General features: G+C 49.3%; 9 protein-coding genes across 9 annotated transcripts; 5 read left to right on the forward strand and 4 right to left on the reverse strand.

Moving 5' to 3' along the window:
- Positions 1 to 588: 588 nt before the first annotated feature.
- BP5553_01880 (uncharacterized protein) lies at positions 589 to 2,833 on the forward strand (the record flags this gene model as incomplete). Its single annotated transcript, XM_032010503.1, has 3 exons — positions 589 to 670; positions 818 to 937; positions 1,062 to 2,833. 3 exons carry the CDS (start codon positions 589 to 591, stop codon positions 2,831 to 2,833), a joined length of 1,974 nt encoding a protein of 657 aa, XP_031874557.1.
- A 1,836-nt stretch (positions 2,834 to 4,669) lies between these two features.
- BP5553_01881 (Outer membrane protein-like protein iml2) lies at positions 4,670 to 6,890 on the reverse strand (the record flags this gene model as incomplete). Its single annotated transcript, XM_032010504.1, has 3 exons — positions 4,670 to 4,916; positions 5,044 to 6,472; positions 6,530 to 6,890. 3 exons carry the CDS (start codon positions 6,888 to 6,890, stop codon positions 4,670 to 4,672), a joined length of 2,037 nt encoding a protein of 678 aa, XP_031874558.1.
- Positions 6,891 to 7,604: 714 nt separating this feature from the next.
- BP5553_01882 (putative SEM1 Regulator of exocytosis and pseudohyphal differentiation) lies at positions 7,605 to 7,999 on the forward strand (the record flags this gene model as incomplete). The annotated part of the gene is made up of 3 exons (XM_032010505.1): positions 7,605 to 7,743; positions 7,805 to 7,907; positions 7,960 to 7,999. 3 exons carry the CDS (start codon positions 7,605 to 7,607, stop codon positions 7,997 to 7,999), a joined length of 282 nt encoding a protein of 93 aa, XP_031874559.1.
- Positions 8,000 to 8,231: 232 nt separating this feature from the next.
- BP5553_01883 (Phosphoglycerate kinase) lies at positions 8,232 to 9,612 on the reverse strand (the record flags this gene model as incomplete). The annotated part of the gene is made up of 3 exons (XM_032010506.1): positions 8,232 to 8,998; positions 9,049 to 9,469; positions 9,547 to 9,612. 3 exons carry the CDS (start codon positions 9,610 to 9,612, stop codon positions 8,232 to 8,234), a joined length of 1,254 nt encoding a protein of 417 aa, XP_031874560.1.
- A 549-nt stretch (positions 9,613 to 10,161) lies between these two features.
- BP5553_01884 (uncharacterized protein) lies at positions 10,162 to 11,250 on the reverse strand (the record flags this gene model as incomplete). Its single annotated transcript, XM_032010507.1, has 3 exons — positions 10,162 to 10,275; positions 10,325 to 10,491; positions 10,551 to 11,250. 3 exons carry the CDS (start codon positions 11,248 to 11,250, stop codon positions 10,162 to 10,164), a joined length of 981 nt encoding a protein of 326 aa, XP_031874561.1.
- Positions 11,251 to 12,428: 1,178 nt separating this feature from the next.
- BP5553_01885 (uncharacterized protein) lies at positions 12,429 to 13,082 on the forward strand (the record flags this gene model as incomplete). The annotated part of the gene is made up of 1 exon (XM_032010508.1): positions 12,429 to 13,082. One exon carries the CDS (start codon positions 12,429 to 12,431, stop codon positions 13,080 to 13,082), a length of 654 nt encoding a protein of 217 aa, XP_031874562.1.
- A 470-nt stretch (positions 13,083 to 13,552) lies between these two features.
- Positions 13,553 to 15,544, reverse strand: BP5553_01886 (Adenine nucleotide alpha hydrolases-like protein; the record flags this gene model as incomplete). Its single annotated transcript, XM_032010509.1, has 4 exons — positions 13,553 to 13,621; positions 13,674 to 14,222; positions 14,271 to 14,723; positions 14,858 to 15,544. The coding sequence occupies 4 exons, from the start codon at positions 15,542 to 15,544 to the stop codon at positions 13,553 to 13,555; spliced, it is 1,758 nt and encodes a 585-aa protein (XP_031874563.1).
- Positions 15,545 to 15,982: 438 nt separating this feature from the next.
- On the forward strand, positions 15,983 to 18,599 carry BP5553_01887 (Uncharacterized protein; the record flags this gene model as incomplete). The annotated part of the gene is made up of 4 exons (XM_032010510.1): positions 15,983 to 17,459; positions 17,636 to 17,808; positions 17,858 to 18,504; positions 18,557 to 18,599. The coding sequence occupies 4 exons, from the start codon at positions 15,983 to 15,985 to the stop codon at positions 18,597 to 18,599; spliced, it is 2,340 nt and encodes a 779-aa protein (XP_031874564.1).
- Positions 18,600 to 19,031: 432 nt separating this feature from the next.
- BP5553_01888 (Uncharacterized protein) lies at positions 19,032 to 21,515 on the forward strand (the record flags this gene model as incomplete). The annotated part of the gene is made up of 2 exons (XM_032010511.1): positions 19,032 to 19,183; positions 19,352 to 21,515. The coding sequence occupies 2 exons, from the start codon at positions 19,032 to 19,034 to the stop codon at positions 21,513 to 21,515; spliced, it is 2,316 nt and encodes a 771-aa protein (XP_031874565.1).
- Between the last annotated feature and the right edge of the window lie 594 nt (positions 21,516 to 22,109).

Consider the following 22,109-nt stretch of genomic DNA (forward strand, 5'->3'; position numbering starts at 1 on the left):
AAGAACCCCCCCCGACTCGACCTCCGTCGTGGTGCTCGAACTCTAAAAAACGAGCTTTGCGCAGCGCATTACCATTCGTTCATATCGTCCCCTCGTCCCTCTGTCCCCTCCATCATCAACCTCCCGCAATCCCAAGCACGCGGGTACTCGCAACATCATCGATCGACCCTCGACACCCTCGAACCAGCCTCGAGCAACCCCTTCAGCACCCCTTCAGCAACCCTCCAGCAACCCTCCAGCACCCTTCCAGCACCCTCCGACCCTACGCCCTCCTACACCCTCGACCATCGCCGTCGTCAACACCAAAAGCCTCCCCCCTCCGCCAAACCCGCCGCGGCCACGGCCAATCATCGTCGCATCGCACGCCCTTATCCGCGTGCTCCCGATCGCTTACAACCCCAAGAGCGCGATACAGAACTCGACAGTTACATGCAGCCTCCGGTCCTTCTATGCAGCTGAACCCTTCTTCCTTTCCTCCAACCTTTGCGCTTCTGGGCGCAAACGCGTTGAGGCCGAGGACAGTGTCGTGCATCGCGGGAGCCTCGACGTGTTTCAATCGCTGCATCGCGCCGCCAGCCCAGCGCGGCCATGTACTCGGCGCAGACCAGAAACGGCCTCGGCGTCACTGACGGCTCTGGCACCATCAATCCTGCCGCCCTCAATTCGTCAGGTAAGCTCTCCACCGGCGAAAATTCCGTTGAGATGGGGTCCTGTCGAGTGGGCGCTTGGTCCAGGTGATCCGAACGAGCTCGAGCTTCTCTCGACGTCGTAGGATAATATTGGCGCGTTTTGCTAATGTGAAAAAAAAACTCTATAGGAGCTCTGATTAACCCCTCCGTGACTATTACTCCAGACCCGAGTCCTCGAGGCACCAAGCGCAGTCGCTCTCCGGACACATACGGCCATCTGCCGCAAGGCGACCGCCTAGCTGATGACGGTATGTTGCCCTGGATCCTAAAATTGCAAGATTAATGCGCCAAAACGGGCATCACGCCTCTTGCCATGTGTAACGCGTGCGCGCTCCCGAGTTGGGTCGTTTGCTGACGATGTTATGGCTTTAGGTGACCGGCCACAAAAAAGAGGACGACAAATGAAACCGATGAGAGCTGGTGGGGTACCAGAGAGCCCAAACCCGCCGTCGATGCCGCAACCTCAGAGCGTCCCTCCGCAAACGCCCCAATCCCAAACAACCACCCTCCCACCGCAGCTGAGTAACATTACGCCTACACAGTCTTCTCCACCGCCGAAAACAACCCCGACCAAAACTGTGATAAAAGCCCTACCAACCGTCCGTGACCATACCACGGATCAACTCGGCCCCGAAGGAGATGAATATATACCCCGCGAATATGACGAGGCCGGCGAGAAAAAGGTCACAGCAACTGGCCACCTTTTGGATGGGCGCGAATACAGGTGCCGGACATTCTTTGTGCCAAATAGAGGGGATAAGCTGTTCATGCTCGCCACCGAGTGTGCGAGGGTCTTAGGCTACAGAGATTCATATCTACTTTTTAACAAAAACAGATCCTTGTACAAAATCATTGCAACCCAGGCGGAAAAGGAAGACCTAATTCATCAGGAGATCCTGCCCTTCTCCTATCGGTCCCGCCAAATTGCAATCGTCACGGCCAAGTCTATGTTCCGGCAGTTTGGGAGCCGGGTCATCGTGAACGGAAGACGAGTAAGGGACGACTATTGGGAAAGCAAAGCACGCAAGCAAGGATTTACCGAGGAAGATATGGCGGGAGAGAAGAGACCCGGTGCTGCGAAAGCTAGAGATGCTGCCGCTGCAGAAGCAAACGCTAATGCATCCCTGGCACTCGGCCACCACGGTGATATTGTTTACAGCAATAGTCCTGGGCATTTTGGTGTTCACCCGCAACCGCAAACAGTTCAACCGGGCATGATAGGTGCACCAGGAGGCGCGACACCTCTCCCAATGATTACTTTGGCACCGGATCAAACAGATATGCGACTGAGAGACTACAGCAATATTCAGCGCCCACGCCAAGAGATCACTGGGCCCGCATATCAGGACCGCACCCAAACAAGCCCGCCGACAGAACTGCTAACCGGAGCACACCAAGCCGCGGAGTATAACAAGCAGGTCAATGTTCAAAGAAGTCGAAGTAGCGATTTTCTCGACCGGCGCTGGAGACAGCCTCATGAGCCGCCCCCAAACCTTGTTCAGCAGCCAATAGGGACCGGTGACAGTCTTCCATCGTCACAAGCTCTGCAGTCACCACGCGTCTCCCAAAGCACCGCTCAGCAGTCAACGATACCCCAACCAGCTTCTCAACATTTGATAGCCGGGCAGACTTACTCTCAAGCTACTCATCAGCCGAATCCCATCGCACAGTCTCCCATGAGATCTGTAGCTCAAGGACCCGTGAGATCTGACCAACTTGGGAGGTCGCCTAACCTACCCATGGGGTCGAGTAACCTCAGTCAAGGCGGAAACACGTATGGGTTTACCCCTCAGAGCCACATGTGGCCGCCTTCCCAAACCCAACAGCCCCAACACCCTGCATATCCGAGCTACGCGTCCAATACATCACAATCACCACATCTTCAGCAGTCAACCCATCAACCACCATCTCAACTTCGACATTCTAGCAGCAATCCTCAGATGCAGCCAGGGCTGCAATACCCAGGGATGCAGGGCATTGGGCAAGGCTATCCCGCACCAGGAAGAGGCCTCTACCAACAAGATCAAAGCGCACAATTCATGCAGCCTAGCACATCCGGTCCTCAGCCCGGAGCTCAGGGCTGGGCACCTCAACAACCACCGGGATCTGGTAACTCATGGGGCTGGGCATCGCAACCTCAATGATGGCATACACGACAACAAATACGGAGGGAAATCGACGATCATGCCTTACGAATGACGGAATAATGATGTGGCTGTACAGACGTCGATCTGTATTACCAATATGCATCACATTGGCAGGATACCTACGAAAACGTCATAAAAAACTTTGAGAAATGATGGAGATATGGATAATTTGTGGATTCTGAGTACTTATTTATCTGGTTTGCATCCGCATCAGGCCAGGTAGAGGAGTTGGCGTTTATTGTGTTCGCTCCTAGCGGATTTCCCGGCATCAATTTGACCTCTATGCTGCTTCTTGTACAGTATACCGGCTTTCCAGCATCTATCGCCCATGTCTTCGTTCGTTTAATACCTGTCGTTTGAACACCCTAATATTTCCTTCCAGCATCATCGTTCATTTCTACCAGGATTCTTTTTGTACCTTGACTTGGCCTACCTTGCTATTGCTCCTCATCAAATCTCTTTTTTTGAAACCTGTTTTGCTAGCTTTTTTCTGGGATGGATGGATACACGGGGCTTGTTTTATCTAATGCATTTGCAAGGCATATTTCATGGGCTGGAGGACATTGCTTGCTTGTCTTGATTTTGGGGATACCGGGATATACACCTGTCTGCATATTTTACTGCTGGTGGCCGTTTGTGTGACTGGAGGAAGCCATGGAATGCTAGGTCTGCAACGGAGTTGGGAGGATTATTCTCTGGTCTCTGGGCATTTCATGGATATTCATTCTGCTTCGGCCTTGTCATTTTTTGTTGTCTGTGCAAAGGATAGTGGGAATAATATTTAACACCGATCGAGTTTTCCCCTCTCATGAATTTTGCTTCTCAGCTTGTGATTGAGGCTCGATGGGGCAATATTTGACGACTCCTGATATCCAACAGCTGATATGACCCTCCCTTGTAGATATATATACCCCTAGTCTATAATTCCCCGCCAGATCAACATTTTAAAGTAACGGTCCCCAACCGTGCCAGCCTTGACAAAAAGCAAGCAACAAGCACCTCAGCTGAGCATCTATATATCCCATCCCCTGTGCGTGGGTTAGGAAATACTTATAATATACCCCTAGCCAGCCGACCCGACCCGACCCGACCCGCACATGGTGCGCCACATTTATGGCACTATATCTGACGACACCGACAACATCCCATCCCATCCATCCATCTCCCTGAAAACACTCTCCCTCAAACCGCACACCTCAAACACCCCATCCGCGCATTCATCCCTCCCCACCAGTTCAGTTGAAAACCCAGCAGCACACACACCACACACACCACACACACACCCCGTATACTCCGAGGCCCATCCACGTGGTCCCTAATTGCAAGCACGCGTTGCACAGCACCTCGTTTCAGAAGGCAACATGCAGCAGCTGGGGCCCCGGAGGGATGATGGTGTATACAGCATACGCGGCTTCCTGCATTTTCCCCCTGTAGGACCAACACGAGGCCGAGTCAGTGAGTGAGTGAGTGAGTGGGAGGGGGCACGCGAATTCCTGAATTTGAACTTATCGGGTGTTAGGTTATGAGAATGCGATTCTGATGTGATTGTAAGACGGTAATTCTCATTTAGGGATCGGGATGTTTCCGATTCATAGTTCACCACCGGTTAGGAGACTGCTTTTATTTATTTGTAAGACAGAGTTTGAAGTTTTCGTCCTTCCTGCGAATAATATCCCACGGGGAATCAAGAATTCGGGAAAACGTCATATGGCTTTTTTGTCTTTCTCGTATACCTAAGATAATTCATAAAACCTATCCAATCCAAATCTACATCCAGTCCGTTGCCGGCTCCATATTTCTCATCTACAAAGCAAAACCCCAACCAGCCATATTTTAATCATAACCCATAATATCCTTATGTCTCTTTACCGTGACTACGGAAGTTGTGACTTTCATCGACAGCCTCCCATCTAGGACGTACGGGTCCCACTTCGTCTTCTCAAGCCACTTTTCGCACTCGATGACGTTAAGCTTGTGATCAGCGCCCTCGAGATCCTTTTCTGCCCAGAAGAGACATGCCATCTCGTAGTGTGCGTTTGGACATGTCCAATCATCTTTAAGGTAGCCTTTGAATTCGTTTCTGTGGGGAAGAGTGGCTTAGTATTGGCTATAATCTAGTGGATATGTGACCACAAAACGGGGAAATTGATCACCCTGAGGAGATGTGGGAAGCGGGGAATGGAATGAAGATAGAACGTGATGCATACCTATCATGATTCAAAATCTCCTCTGTCAAAATCACTCTAGCCTCGTCATACTTCTTCAAATTCCTCAATGCACAAGCCTTTAGTAACGCCTGAAGCGCCGTTTCATCTAGGTCACCCCTTAGTTTCTCCGGATGACTTAACTTTTCCCACTTTATAGCCTCTAAGCTCGTGTCTAATTCGACTTCATTCTGTTTCCGTGCACCGTTCCACAGGTATATCATTTCCGTCACGGGGGAGATACCGGTGGCATCTACGAGATCCACATTCCAGGCCTTCGCTCTCTCCTCCCATTTTGAGACCTTGCGACAGATAAACTGATCAAAGGGGAGTTCTTTAGACATGACTTTTTGTCTTCCAGCTAGTGGTGGGGCTTTGCGGATATACTCTGTAGCCTCCATTTTATACTTTTCTGCCGTGGCCGGGTCGCTGAGGCGATTATTGCGGTATATTTCCAGGAAACAGGCGCCTGTTAGGTAGGCGTACATGGTAGGAGACCAGTGGGAGAGCTTTGCGCATCGTTTCCAGCACTGTGCGGAGAGTTCGTAGTCATGTAAGAACAAGCTAGTCAGTGACATCTCGAATACGTTGATGGCGGCAATTTGCTTCATTTGGCTGGTTGAGTTGTCACTTAGAATATTGACCGCTTCACGGAGGTTCCGGTTGTAGCCGTGAAAGCGTGCTTCTTCCATCTTCCAGAGCTTGGATTCGGGATATCGTTCTCGCATATCGGTGAGAAGAGCGCGGCACTTGGCTCTAGGGTAGCCCGAGAGATCTTCATCTGCGCCTGCATCCGTGGGGAGAATATCACAAAAACCAACAAGACCATTGTAATATCCCAAGAGAGCAATTCCTGCAATGGCACTGTTAAAGTTGTCAAACCGAGCTGCCTGCCATAAATATCGAGTTCCTCGCTCTCGATCCCCTTTAAAGCCCACGATATACAGAATCTTTGTGAAGAGGGGATTCTCAATCATGGAAAAGATGACCAATAACACTCCGTAACAGAGCCTTGTGCCGGAATGGATGAAGATGTCTGTGTGAGATGTGATGCCCACTGAGGCGGGGTCTATTTCCAATAGCCTGGAGTGTAACTTTGACGCGGCCAGCGGCGTGGTATCAGAAGCATCTACCTTAACATCAGGTGGATCTAGCTCGCCATGCAATTTTTCTGCAACATCCTCAGCTGCTTTTTCATCGGACGTGACAAGCGCGGCCGATGGCCCTCCTGAAGCTAAGGACGCGGTGGAAGAGTGGTCAAGGCGAGCACCAAGAGAGTTGCCTGAACCCGCTCTTTCCCTTAGATACTTTCCCTCAATCTGCATGATGCTATCCAGGGTTAAAAAAGCCTTTCTCAGCTTATAAAATCCCTTAATAGCTTCTGTAACCGAGCCACTGAGCACCGCACATATAGCACTAGTCAGCTGGGAAACTGTAGCCAATGATTAGCACTTCATGGGATCGAAATCCAGGGATGAAATAACCATACCAGCATAGCATAACAGATATTCGGTTCCAGGGGGGTAAATATGGGACCGATAAGCAGAAGGCTCTTTCTGGGCCTTTTTCATACCCTCCCAGGTCTTGTTTTCAGCAGCTTGCAACTGGTTTGCCGCTTCTCTCAACAGTTCTTTCTCAACGCCCAGCATGGAACTAATGAAACTTGATATCCCGCGGCCTAGGTAATGGTATGCAGATTCTTGCTGTTTCAATATATTGTCCGCTGCTGCAATATCGTCGTTCAACAAGTGTAGAAGGGCGCGTTCAACATCTCGCAAATGATTATCTTCTTCTTCAGCTGTCATAGCAGGTTTGCCAGCCTTCGCCGAAGATTTGAACCATGAAGCCATCTTGTGAAAATCCCTTGCTCTTATGAGTTTTTTTTTTAACGGGCAGTCCGAGTACCCTTTGTCACCTCGGCGAAGGGATCATGGAGACAAGACGGGAGAGTTCAAGAGCTATTCAAAACCAAAAGCCCCCGTTGCTTTGATCTACACCAAGGCTGGTGAGCAAATATCCTGTTGAGACCCTACAGATGATATATACAAGGTGTACACATATATATAAGCATCTGTTTATGCGTTGCTGTGGAGCTATCCTTCCGGCAATGCCGCGATTGTGATGTGGGGCAACAGTTGCAAAGTCCGGGAATCGGTAACTAAAGACGGGAAAACAAAGAGCGAAGTCGAAGGGCCTTGAACAATTTAAAAAGATGAATAAGACGGGAAGGCCTTTGAGAAGATAGAGACATATAAAGGAAATGGAATATATTAGGCCGCGTAACTGCTCCAAAGCAGCTCAAGCGCTTGCGTGTGTTCAGTCACTGTAAGCCCATGCACCATGCACTGCCGTGTTCGTGGAAACTGGAGCGGAGATATATTTTCTCCGCTCCGGCTTTCTGCGTCAGGACAGTGGGCGGGAGCTGTGCGTAGTAAGTTCAAAGGCGAACAGAAGACGAACCTCACTTTTCCTACATAGACATTCAGATACGCATCTCAAGCCATCAACCCCCCTCTCGATATCTCCCATAGTCCGTATCCTGTTCTACAACCTCCACCTCCGCCATGTCCGCAGCACCGCAATCCGGCAGCGCGCCAACCACCAACGCTACCTCCTCAGACAAGAACGCCGACCCAGCGAAGGATACAAAGCCTGCCGCTGCACTTGAGGAGGACGACGAGTTTGAGGACTTCCCAGTGGAGAGTACGTCTGATCGATGGCTATGGGTGGGTGGCCAACAAGAGCTAATTGTGCGGTCTCATAGATTGGACACAAGACGATACAGAGGTACCTGGAGATAACACGCATCTGTGGGAGGAAAGTTGGGATGATGATGATACGAGTGAGGATTTCTCGGCGCAGCTGAAGTATGTATCTATAAGAATTACGTTTTATGGATAATTACTGACCCGTCTCCAGAGAGGAGCTTAAGAAAGTTGAGGCGAGCAAGAAGCGTTGATGCTTTAGAAATAAGCAAATTCATTATGGAGTTCACGGATTACTGGAGATCACTATAAAGGGTAGCATACAAATGGAACATCACGAACACCTCTATTATTCGATTGCAAAGCTTTCAATTGTGGTGCTATAAGCTATGTACGAGGGCGTCACTCAATTTTATTAAAGACTGGACTTGCTGTGGAGGCCTTGACTATATCAGAGTCTGAAGTAGTCGCGATTTCTGCCCAAGTTTACTTACTCGACAGAGCAGTAACACCAGGGAGTTCCTTGCCTTCGAGGAGCTCGAGAGACGCTCCACCGCCCGTCGATACATGGCTAAGCTTGTCTTCGACATTGTATTTAGCAGCAACGGTAGCGGTATCACCACCACCGATGATAACAGTCGCGCCACTCTGTGCTGCGTCGACTGCGGCATCAAGAGTAGCCTTGGTTCCCTTGGTGAATGCATCGAACTCGAAGACTCCTGGAGGGCCGTTCCAGAGGACGGTCTTGGCTTTGTTAATTGTGTCCTTGAAGAGTTCAATACTCTTTGGCCCGCAATCAAGACCCATCCATCCATCTGGAATGCCTTCCGCATCTGTAGCCGTTCCGGTCTTAGCATCCTTGTCAAACTTGTCGGCAGTGATATAGTCAACGGGAAGAACGACCTCGACGTTATTCTTCTTGGCCTTCTCCATAAGAGCACCAACTGTCTTGCTTCCGGCCTCGTCAAACAGACTGTTGCCAATCTTCATGTTATCCAATGTTTTCTTGAATGTGAAAGCCATACCGCCGCAGATAATCAAGCTGTTAACCTTGCCGAGAAGATTATCGATGAGCTGGATCTTGTCTGAGACCTTGGCTCCTCCCAAGATGGCCAAGAAAGGACGTTCAGGGTTCTCAAGGGCCTTGGCGAAGTATTCGAGCTCCTTCTTCATGAGGAATCCAGAGGCCTTTTGAGGCAGGTCAACGCCAACCATGGAGCTATGGGCGCGGTGTGCAGTTCCGAAAGCATCGTCTTCACATAATTAGTACTTCAACTTACAACCAAGCTGTAGAAAGACTCACTGATGTAGATATCTCCCAACGCTGTCAAACCCTTTCGGAACTCATCCACCTTAGCCTTGTCCGCCTTGACCTTCTTACCTTCAGCGTCCTTAGAGCTTCCCTCCTCTTCGGCATGGAACCGCAGGTTCTCTAGCAGGACTACTTGTCCACCACTAGCATTGTTGACGATTTCCTCAACCTGCTTCCCAACGCAATCTGGTGCGAATTCGACGGACTTTCCTAGGAGTTTCTCAAGCTCCGGCACAACAGGCTTGAGGGAGAATTTGGGATTGGCCTTTCCGTCAGGTCGCCCGAGGTGGGACATGAGAACCACGGCCTTCGCGCCATTGTCAATGGCATATTTGATTGTTGGGACAGCTCCGGCGATACGCTGGGTATTGGTGACTTTCTTGTCGGAGTCGAGGGGGACGTTGAAGTCGACCTTTCAAATGCGTCCATCGTCAGTATATTTTCTATATTCTTTTCGCTAGGGCTAGGCATGTATGGGGGGCAGCTTACTCTGATCAATACACGCTTGCCCTTGAGGTCGACATCGGTGATTGAGAGCTTGTTCGAGAGAGACATGATGGCAATTGATATATATTACTATCTACTAAGATATTCTCGAAAAGATCGTTTGGGGGGAAATTTGCAAAGAAACTGAGAGGTTTTGTAGTAGTAGAAGTTTCAATCGTTGGTGCAAGAGGAAGCAGCCGTGGGGTTGAATTTATTAAAGTGCCCCTCGTTTGATTGTGGCGCGGGGTGCTCTGGCTTGATCTCGGGAAGATGCGGTCATGCACAAAACACTCATAGCCGGACGCAGCTGCACCCAAATCACGCCGATTATTTTTCGTATATTTATTTTTCTACGGTTTGATGTAGAGTACGCAAAAGCACTTAGTATGCAATGATAATAGACGCCTAACATTGCCTGCACCTGCGCCTAGCCTTAAACCCACAATCAACGCCGCCCGTTGCCAATTTTGAATCAAGTATAAGGATACATCTTGAATGATTTTTTGATGTAGATGGTCCCCGTGAGATATATGTATGTAACGCCTGGTGCCCCATGATGCCTCCAATACCGCATAGTGTCATTTATACTCCTCGTATTAAACCAGACCTATAAAAGCATTACGATAAGCGTATATTAGGCGACTGGGGAGCTGACCGAGCATCGACGTCTTCAGCGGCATTTGATAAAGAGAGGTATGCGGTCCAAGCAATTCCGACCGATGAAACAAAGGGCTATGGTACAAAGTTAGCATTGATTCTACGACGCGGGGTTGTGACGTACAAGTTGGAATTGGATTGGCATGAGCCTGAAGTTGATGATTTGTACAAGCGGCCAGACCATGAAATTAGCCTTCAGCGTAGGAATATACATATCACGGAGCTTGTGGGTTACAGCCCGGCGACCACCGCCTTCTGCAATGGTCATCACGGTGAAGAAGCAAGCAATCCCTTAAGCAGTTGTTAGCAGTGGCTGTAATCTTGTGAAGACAGGCAGAATGACAACATACCAAAAGGAGCAAATATAAGCTGGTCCAAGGCCACCATTCTCATAGCAGGACCAAAGCTGCTCGACTTCGTCATAGGGAAAGCTCTCGATAGAAACTGGAACCACTTGAATTGGACTGGCGCCATCATGAATCCGTACGCCATAAACCGAGTCAATCTTTCGAAATCGAAGGGAGGCGGAAGAGCTTTCGAATCCGGGATCAGCTCCTCTCTAGCGAAGGGATTCTTCCTATCCAGCTCATGAATCTCAATAGCCATGGTATCATCCTTTGTTATCCCTCCAGGCTTCCGCAATGCGCCTAGTCGAATTGCTGTTATAGACTGTGCTACGGTATCTGCGATGCCACCGAGCACGGCGTTTGTGATCATCATCGTAAGAACTAGGTAGTTGTTAGAGACGCAAACATCACATTGGGAGGTTGGATCTGTGTACCTGGTCGTTCTCCATAGTAGCTGTTGAACTTCGCTGCTAGCCTCGAAATCATCGCCATCTCCAGAAAGAAGATGATGGTATGCAATAGGGGCTATCGAACGATAGTTAGCAGAGGGATCCAAGGTTTGGCCACACAGCACGATGGAGCTCGTAACACATCGCGATTGCGCAACATCGGCGGTTGGGCCGGAGAGACTCACAAATTTGCCATAGATATATTTGCTGTTTATTGTTCGCATAAAGCGTCGGCGTGGTATTTCCAGGACCATGATGGTCGATATAGAGAGCGCAGGCAAGTGTGACTTTAGCTCACGGTGGTCGATGGAGGATATGACGACAGCTAGGCGGGCAAACGAGGAAGATCCCAGTCCTTACTACTTTGGGTTGGAGGCTCGAACTCGGTTGGGCAAGACTCTGCGATCTCCAAATTATCGACGCTTCTTCTGGGGCGAGTCTTCTCGGCGCTGGGCGTGCAAATCGAAGTTGGATATGTTGATACAGTTTGGGAGAACCTCCAAGGCAACGTCGTGTGAAGGAGGATTGAGGCGCATGCCGGTTCGCGGCAATTCTGCGACCCCGTCTCAGCCCGTCCTCCCGTTTCGATTGACGACGACCAATGCCGTTGCCTGCGGCGTACAAGGAACAGTACGGTAATTGTATGCTCCGTAAAGACGCTCCATACCGCAAACTTGCAGGCGCATTTGATTGATATACAGGTGCTGTACGTAGCGCTACCAAGGTACGTGGTGGATGCATTGAAGAATGGTTATGCAATACTCGTACCGTTATTGGTCTACGAATGTACCTAGTACATTACGGCTACTGGAAAGCAAAGTATTTCGAGGTTTGTGATGTTTCAATTGGCTTCAGGGGCAACAAGCCTGGTGAGTGGTACTGGGCGGAATAACCAGCGTATCTCGTGTTTTCATTGATCTTGATCTTTGTATAGAGAGGTGTACCTATATATAGGTACCTAGCTATACAGCGTTAACGCCTTCACTTCCCTCGGACCATACTCACAGAATTTCTCGAATAGCCAACCATCTACGATAGATCACTGTAACCCGCCTTTGACAGATCATCATTGTAATCACTCTCCGAGCTCCTATCAAACAATCAAGAGGACGTCTCCAAAAAGCTCTAGAGGGCCAAGCTTTGTAATAAAACGCATTCACAACAACACCTTCAAAATAAGCCTGTTAGACTAACATCACCACTCTCTCTGTCTAGGGAAAATCTATAAAGCCCACTTGTAGTCCACACAAGTAAAGTCTAAACCATTCAGCAGAATTCCGCTGAAGTTATACGCTAGACACCAGCAAAGACGTCAATACCCAAGTTTACTTTCCCTTTGAAAAAACGCTGCCACACAACAGAAAGTACAGCACCCTGTTAGTTTAAGTTGACACGAACTTCAACAACATCTCAGAAGGATTTGGACTTACTGATGCCATTAATTGGTCCACCAATAACCTACGACTGTCTGACGGAGCTTACTGATGTATTGGATTGTACGTCTAAGATATACGATATTATCGGACCTCACTACGAATGGAACTGGCCTGACTGGGAGAAGCATCTCGAGAGACATGTCAGTAGCGACGACGAGCAGGAGATCAGGAAAAGAGATCCGGGTGAAACAGACGATGAGTACAAGGATAGAATGTGCCGTAGAGCGGCAAGGCCTGAAAAGAGAGCTTGCGAAGAGGCAGAGTGGCTGAAAAGCGCCATAATCATGACAAGGGCGCTTCATTTTGCGCAGAGCAAGCACACGCAAGGATACACACTTAAGATTGAAAGCATAACTGGAAGATTGGAACATTCCTATTCACCTCAGAGAATGTATGAATATGTGGTGGTATGCTTTAATCAAGGCTGGGGTCGGAGGATATGGAAGCGGGACCTCCCAATGCCTCCAAATACTATGTCCGAGGTTGAAAATGGCAAATGGTTCAGTGACAAAACATTTTCTATGGAACAAGAGATAGTTGGAAAATGGAACAATGGTGTCGAATTGGGCCAGATCGTTGGAAGAAGGACACTATCGAATCTCGCGGGTGCCTCTAGCGTGCCTTTTTTTGCCTATCTAGCGGGATACTAATTAGCGCGATGGGGACTCGAATATCAAACGGGATAAATATCAAACAAGATGCTAAGTTGAGAACTAGAATAGTTTAGGGCAGGACCCAGAAACCGTTCGTTTATCTTTTATGTAGTGCAGTAGGTACAATGACTACATCAAACCAGTCTACCTATTGCAAGGACAATAAGTATTACATTCTATAAATCAATCCGTAAAAAAAACTGTCAACTAGGTTTGATCGATCGAGTTCCTTGTTCTGTGAAATTTAGGAATGTGAAGAGGCTTAATTTAAACTGGCTCAGACTTGCCTTTACTACTTCATTATTGACTGAGTAGAATCCAACGGCATCCGCCTACTCTCAGGTTACTGCTTGTACAGAAACACATAAGAAGCAGTTGGATGAGCTTCCGATGGGACACAGGGCAATTCAGTAGTATCTGATAATCATCATCGCCAAATGAGACAGGAAACGGTACACCAGGGACGTTCAAGTTATAAGTGCTGTTCCTTTTATCCTTCCCACTTCCATTTTAGCCGTTCTAGCACCGAATTGTATCTGATGACGTTAGTGGGGAAGTATTTGAGAGGAAGGGAGTTAATAATCTCACCGCTCTTTTCTTCTCTATCGCAACTGAGCGCATTCCTAACGCATAAGCTAGCAAACGTAATACTTTCTTCCCAGGCTCGATGTCTGGTCCTTCTGGCTCGTTCAGGACCGTGGCTCCGAAGCCACACTTTTCCCATATAGGACATTCAACTGCCCATTTGACTAGTGCTTCATCGAGATACGGGAAACGTGCTTCACGCCCCCAATGGGAAATGACACGGTCGTCACGACCCAGGTTCCGCTTCCCAAGGCGATTGACATCCAGTTCGATCTCATCAAGAAGACCAGGAAATCCACCCCGGTTGAAAGCAGTTGAATGGCGAGTATATCCACCGAATAACTCATCAGCCCCAAGCCCCGAGATAAGGACGCGAGCTGGGGTTTCGTAAGGGACTGGATCGGCATATAGGCTACTCGACGCCAGTCCAACTCCTCTGGCAGCGAAATATAAAGCAAACGCAATTGAGAGATCCATCTCTGTATTATGTGGAGAAATAAGGTTGACAACCATGGCCCTATGAGCCATTGTCTCCTTGTAAGGAACATCCACCTAAACTCGATCAGCAGACGCAAGCTGGTAAAGATTCGAGGGACATACTGCGATAAACCGCCAGACTCGTGTAGGGCACACGCTTTGCAACTCTTGAAATGCTTTCCTTCCAGTCTTTCTATCGGGGCATACTTCATAATATGAGTCGCTAAGCAAATCGTTTTCTTCCCCTTCAATATCCTCTGTTGTTGCCCCAGAATTACACTGGGCATCATGATCCGTTTTCTTCTTAGAAGTTTTCGTCTTTCTAGCAGCATTTATAGACCGTGGGTTCTCGAAAGCCACGTTTATGAGGTCAATTTCGTGGTTAGAGGGAAGTAGTTCATGGGCCAAACGAGCCAGAACTGTGCAATCAAGGCCTCCAGAAAACAGAACAGCGACACGGACATTGTGTGCTTCACTTAAGCCCGGTGGTCTGGGAACATTGAGAATCCTAGGTTTGAGAGACTCACATAGAAGACGACGCAGATGTTGAACTGGTGCGTCGTAATTATGCAGAAACTGTTTTTGATTAGGTATTGATCTATTAAAGATCCCTAACACTGATGCCTGGGGGGATACTGTTAGCCTCTGGGAGTTTCAGTCAGAAGAACTCCGGGTCTTGAATCAAAAACGCAACCTGGGGACAGACTTACAGGAGATGTATTATTTTGGTCCTCCCAATCGTGCCTCCGAAGCGGTATGATCGACTTGGAAAAGAAATGTTGATCGGCATTTGGTTGGCCAAAAACAGAATTCTCGTGGCAAAATGAAAGTTGATAAATGCCGTCAGCTTCCACTTCCATCCAGCCACCACTTGCTGGATCTGCACAACTGGAGAACTCCATAGATATCGGAAATCCATCAGTGTTGAAGAGCAAAGACCGTCGGCCCAGCCGGTCCCGCCCGAAATACATCAGATGATGATTTTGGTCCAGAAAAACAAACGCAAATGGCCCCGAAATGCTTCGCAGAACTTTAAGGACCGCAGCAACTGAGTCTGCAGCGCTCAATTCCAACGAGCTGGCTTTCAAAAGGAGATCAAACACAATTTGGCCGTCATTACCTATGACCGGGCCTGGCGCTATTGCCCAAGCCTCTCCATTCCAACAGAGGGAAGAGCCACTTGGGACATCCTGAAAAGGTTGAGCCATCAGCTGGCCTCCCCTTAAGGCCAGCACAGTAGAGGTGAGCGAGATCCAGTAGGTTGCTCCATCTAGGATGCGGATCTTAGTTTGCGCTTTCCCAAGGTGATCTGGACCTCTATTAGAGAGTAAGTCCTTGAGCTCATCGCTTGGTGCATGAAAAGCTTTGGTTGAGATTGACACGTGAATCCCACACATCTTGCAAAGATGTGTCCTAGAGAGGCTATAAGGGCATAATTCCAGGGATCTTAATGGGAATTCGGCAATGGATGCTCGGAACTGGGCCTAACATTCGCTTGGATGTCGAAAAACGAGGGATTGAAAAGAATTCAGCTTTGAGTCCAACCTCGCTTGGAGGGCGATCTCTCTTTCTAGGCTCGCTCAGGCAGGCATCTGACAACTCCTCGAAACCCGCCGCAGCTCCATATCAAACACCCCCCAAAAGACGATCAGAAAATTCCCTGGAGCACAAACATTCTCGATGCTTTACATACATTAGCACAAGTTCGAGACAACCTTTACGGCGCGCTACATATCATTCGCAGCTTAAGACACCAAAAGCCATAGAACAGACGAATACCCCGCCAACAGCATCAAGACCGCGAAGATCCGCCTCCGTGGGGCGCTCGCGGATGGATGTCTCCCCCCAGACAACCCACTGAAGCCGTAAATCATGCGGATGACCTTGCTGGCGTCTCGTCCCTCGGATTATCCACGAAAAACGATGGAATCGTTGACGATGTGCACAAAGTACCACTGAAGGACGGGAATATGACGGGATCAGACAGTAATGGGACGGAAGCCACCTCGATTGATAACCAGGAAGACATTATGGAGGGCGGGAAGGACCTCAAATCAGAAACACGGGAGGATGAAATAGATAGCGGTGAGGCGGGCTCGCAGAAGGCGGTGGAGCTTACGCAGGTGGCAGAGGAACCAGCAAACCTTCAAGATGCTATGGAATCTTCCACTGCGACTCTCAAACCAGAGGCAGCCCGGTCCAAAGTACCTGCAAGCCTGCACCTCTCTCCGGTCGATCAGGCCTATCTTGATCCAACACCCAAGACGCCGCTACCGTCACAACCCCCTTCTCGGTCATCCTCAACTGGAAACGCGACACCTCATCATGGCCGAAATGCAGATAACGCCGAGAGGTCGCCTACCAGATCTGATTCTGGGTTTGATGAAAAGATCTCTATGAGTGAGGACGAGCGCGAGCTCTCCTCTAGGTCTGAAATACAGAGCATAATGGAGCAATTCAGTGAAGAAGGGCAGGGCCCTGGGCAGGAGGAGATTATGTCTCCACGATTAGGAGTTGCTGGGCCGCTTCTTGGTAGTCCAATACAACATCCCCCAAGGAAGTCAAGTCTTGAACCACTGAACCCGGGCGTCGCAAGTGCGGCTCAGAGCATTCAAGATTTACGGATATCTAGTCCATCTACAAATTCCCAGCCCTGGGACACATCCGATGTTGGGCCAGCAGTGCCACCAAAGCCAGGATCGATTCGTAGTTTTGGACAGCCGAAAATGGGTGACGATCGGTCGCAGAGCATAGATACACCTACCTCTCCGTCTCTCTACCGGCCGCCGCCCCCAGAACCAGAGCCTGAACCAGATCTTCCATTCGACTTCCACCGATTTTTGGAGCAATTAAGGCATAGGACTGCTGATCCCGTTGCCAAGTTTCTACGCTCATTCTTGCAAGAATTTGGCAAAAAACAGTGGATGGTCCATGAACAGGTTAAAATAATAAGTGACTTTCTTGCGTTCATCACGAATAAGATGGCCCAATGTGAGGTATGGCGGGAGGTATCAGATGCTGAGTTTGATAACGCCCGTGAAGGCATGGAAAAATTGGTCATGAATAGATTATACACACAAACGTTCTCGCCTGCAATACCTCCTCCCCAGCCGATTCCGGGAGCGAAGCCTAGGAGGAGAGCGCCTGAGCGCCTAATGGGCCCTGGGAGAAGGGGACAGCACCAAGAGGATGTTGAGCGCGATGATATTCTTGCTCAGAAAGTGTCAATATATGGGTGGATACGAGAAGAGCATCTTGACATACCAGCAGTTGGAGATAGTGGGAAAAGATTTCTCATTCTGGCTCAGCAAGGTAAGCACCTCTCCCATAACGAAATATAACGCGACTAACTTCAGATAGAGCTTTTGAAAATAAAGACATATAGAGCTCCCCGAGACAAAATTATCTGCGTACTCAACTGTTGCAAGGTCATATTCGGTGGGAACTCCAGCCAGCTGTTGATGTGATCAAAAACTAAATAGAAACAGGCCTTCTTAAACACTCTAAATCAGATTCATCTGCAGATTCCTTCATGCCCCTACTTATCTACGTCGTGTTACAAGCGAATCCAGAGCATCTAGTGTCGAATGTTCAATACATTCTACGATTCAGAAATCAGGATAAACTCGGCGGAGAAGCGGGATATTATCTCTCGTCACTGGTCAGTTCTCCTTCTGTCTCTTATATAGACGTTGTCTAATATTTTCCAGTTGGGTGCTATCCAGTTCATAGAGAATCTGGACCGTACCACCTTGACCATATCTGATGAAGATTTCGAGAAAAATGTCGAAGCCGCCGTGTCTGCCATAGCGGAAAAGCACCAGGCAGAAATCGCGGAAGCCCCTCCAACGCAATTATCGGAGAAATCCGGCCTTAGCCATCCAGAGGTGACACCACGCCACTCGATGGAAGGGGAATCTTCTACCCCTCGAAAGTCGACATCCTCGAACGAGTATAGCGGAGATGACGAAAAAGCCGCTATGGGTGGTCTCCTACGGACAATTCAACGGCCGCTGACATCGATTGGACGAATCTTCTCCGAGGATAGTGGTTCATCGCAAAGCGGTCCAGTGCGAACCCCTTTGCCAGGTAATACACCTCGCACGAGTCCCAACCCTCGAGTCAGCACAGATGGTCCCCAACCTCAACGGCAACCTCCTACACATGCTCGTCAGAGTTCAGTTCAAGCGAAACTGACTGCCGAAGATGCTGCCGCAAGGCAAGCAAGTGCGGAGACTGCAGAAGCCCATCGTATCCAGCGAGCAGAGCACGCAAATATAGTCGAGACACTCTCTGGGATGTTCCCAGATTTGGATAAAGAGATTATCAGTGATGTAGTTACCCAGAAAGACGGGAGGTAAGGACATTTTGCTATACTCGTTCAAGTTCAAGCTCACTAACATTCTCAGGGTGGGCCTCGCCGTCGATGCATGTCTCGCGCTCGGCTCCTAGATACCGTACGCAACGCAGCAACTTGGAAGTAGATAAAGCATTCTCCGGTGTTAGCAAGTTCAGGTTTAGCATTGTGAAGTTGAGCGCGGATGGGCGTTTCATCTGATACCCTCGCCTTTACAGGCTCATAGCTCCATATGGACTTCGGTGGTACAGGTATATTTGGCATGAGGGATATATAGTAATTATAATTGTGCTCTATCGATCGAACACTGTCAAGTTAGCGGACAGCAATTGCTATCTCCTAGATTGCCTCTTTTATGAGGTCGCTACGCCCCCTTTCCGAGGGCCGCTTTAACGGCAAAACCCCGGCAGTATTTTACAGCCCAAGCTTTAAGTTTCGGGACGGAATATTCAATCAATATCAACGTTATCAATTTCAGATGAACTTGTATATTTCTTTCCAATGTACAAAACGTAATTCAGGGAACAATGACGAAGAAGAAGAACAAGAGCCAGAACGTTGGCGAAGGCTCAGAAAGCACACATCCTCCGAGTCCAGCATCCTCTGCGTCAACAACCAAGTCGAAGGACGCAAAGCCGCCTCAACCCTCAACATCTGCGCTGATAATCTGCCGTAATAAGTACGTCTTCTCTTCGTCGCCCTCACCTTCGCGGAGGTTCCATATAGCCATGTCCTCCCTTTGTTTAAAATACTGCGTTTTGTGATCAACTGCAACCTTTTCGGACACCTTCACTCGGGAATGCGCGCCGCAACTTTAGACCGGACACAATTGCTGATAGCACCGCAGGCACTGGCGCTATATATCTTCGTTCCATGGCCCATGGCTTCAATTGCCCCCAGAAGTGCTCGAGAGCCTTGCGAATAACAACTACAACCTCCCGCGACCCAGACCCATTGACCCCGCTGTCTTTTTTGACCTCCTCAAAATCCGCCAACTCGTTGACGATGCCACGAATCTTGCTGTGCGAGCTGCGAGCGGCGTCACCTCGTCCACACTTACAAATTCGCTCAATGCTGGCAACGGGCTGTTAGGCAATGGTGGAATGGCATTAGGCCTTGGGCTTGGAGGGGGAGGTGGCAATGCGAAATTGAGTCGGGAACGAAAACACCGCATGCGAGAGCAGGCTACACAAAAGCTGTCAAAGGCATATCACCTAGATGAGATTGCATGTAGTGTCGCGACTATGCAGTCTGCTTCGACGCTTGAAGATGTGGCCCAGCTTGTGCTGCAAAGAAGCCCTCTCGACGCAGATGCGAAATATGTACACTTCTTCCATGAAAAGATACCTTCGCGCCAACTTGCTGAATGTACCAGCCTGGAACCCTTGGATGAAGTTATTGCACAGAGACCCAATGAGGCTGAAATACTAAGAACGCGTGCGGTTACTAAGATCTTCAAGGAAGACTTTATTAGTGCTGCACAAGATCTCACTGCTGCGTTACAAATCTGCAGATACTATCAGAGCCAACATAAGGCCGGGCGGCAGCAACTCCAGTTAGCGAGTGATGCCGCAGCTGAGGCTCAACGGAATAGTAGGTGGAAAGAGGAGACAAAGCTTGACGAGGAGGACCACCCAAGCAGCCTTGAGACTCAACTTCTATTCCATCGGGCTGGAGTTTATCTTACTATAGCTTGTCAAAGCGTCAATGATGCAATTCCACCCAAAGTATCCAGCAATGGGGTAAATGGAAAACAGGAAAATGGTATTCCCAGCGAAACACCGCCTGTAGAGACGCCAGAGCTGAGCCCAGCTGAGGAAGAAGCATTACGAAAACGCCTCGAAGCCAGGAAGATTGTCAAGACAAATGCCAAAAGAGCTTTACGGGATTATGTTTCCTATTTATCGCATTTTGATTATACACCTGGCCTTCCAGCTGAAATCGCGGAAGATTTTGTGCGTAAAGTCAATCAAGCGGCGAACGGATTCAAAATTCCAAGACCGCAGAATGCCAGTCGAAGCCTTGACCTAGAGAGCAACGCTTCATTAAGTAATGGCAAACTCTCAGATGCCCTTGTTCCCCACAAAGGTGCCCATCGTAGCCGGCCACAACCTAACTCGCCTCGAACTGAGCTCCCGAGCCTTCCCCCACCCGTCGTCTATCCAATTTCAACGTTGTTTTCCTCGACACCACCCGCGGATCTTCCTCCATATCCCGAGTCAGTCACCTCATTATCTGTCAAACAGCAACTACAAGCGCCTCAGAATGAAGCCGCGAAAGCAATCCTTGCGCAGACAGATTGTCACGAGGCACTTACCTATCATCCACTCCTCACCGACTCCCTCCACTCCCTACTCCTCTGCCACTGCCTAATCCAAACCTCAGCCCGAGAACTGCAACGCCACGCACATATGGTCGCCCGGCTCGCCCGAGTCTGTGATGGCTATCCCATCTTCCAAGCAGCACGCTCTCCCAGCCGCGCCGATTGGATCGAGGTAGTTCGCCGCAATGAGAACTGGATCCAACTCTCTCAATCCTGGGAGACGCTCTGCGCCCCAGCTCCTCTTCCTGGCCAAGCCCCCGGAAACCAGCAAAAAGAGACAGCAGCCGAGAAAAAGGAACGCCTAAAGCAACAAGCTATCATGGAAGCGCTCGAGGACGACCGCGTCCACGATGAAGCCAGCTTTCACGCTGCCGTAGCCGCCCGCCAACGCCGCCAGGAGGAAGAGGCACGTAAGGCCGAGGGTAGGGAGATGCCGAAACGATGGGCTCAGGAAGATGGAAAGGAGTACCCCATTAGTACTGATCGGGCGCAGGCTATAGTACGCTGGATTAGGGAAGCTCCTGTTGGGGGCGAAGCTGGCGGCGCTGGACGCAAGAAGAAGAGGAGCAGCAAGACTGGGACCAGGCGCAAGGCAAAGTCTGGAGTTGAAGGCGTAGTGGAGCCGGTGGATAAATTAGAGGTTGGGGATGGAGAGAACTTTGAGCGTGTGGAGGAGGAGGTCGATTAAATCACCGTCGCAGCGCGTCATTGTGTAATAGTTTATGCATAAAAGCAGGGCCGGGAAGCGGAAGCTTGTATATCCAAGTAAGAGCCAACTGCTTTAATTAATTCTAAGTCTTGACTTGTTCGCCTCCCGTCAGAGTCCCTTGTGATATCAGCCATAACTACTCTAGTTCACAATTGAATACTACCCGTGCGGCTAATTAGTTTTTCACTAGCCATCAGAACCTCGTTGCTAGTCATAATTATAATTCAAATACGAAAATTACGATTGTAGCTAACTTGTAGTGATGGGCCATCTATATAATGTAGTGCTTCACACATATTTACCTAACGTCAGCAATATTGAGCCCAATAGTAAGCGACTCTCTGCGGTGCATTGTAATTATCCCATACGAGCCCAAATACCAAGATTCATCCTACGCCACGCCTCTCTAATCCTACCGCCCCAGGTCTCCAGTTTGCTCCCATAATCAAATCCTAATTCATAGACCCAGCCGCCAGTCGGCGGAGCGTGGTCTCCTCCAAGCCCCAAATTCTCAGGTATTTCAAAGCTGTGACCAGTGCAAAATTTCCCCTGTCACAGGCTATCGAAGAAAAT

This window comes from Venustampulla echinocandica (genome assembly GCF_003357145.1).
Source record: "Venustampulla echinocandica strain BP 5553 chromosome Unknown scaffold_0, whole genome shotgun sequence".
NCBI classification, from domain to species: domain Eukaryota; kingdom Fungi; phylum Ascomycota; class Leotiomycetes; order Helotiales; family Pleuroascaceae; genus Venustampulla; species Venustampulla echinocandica.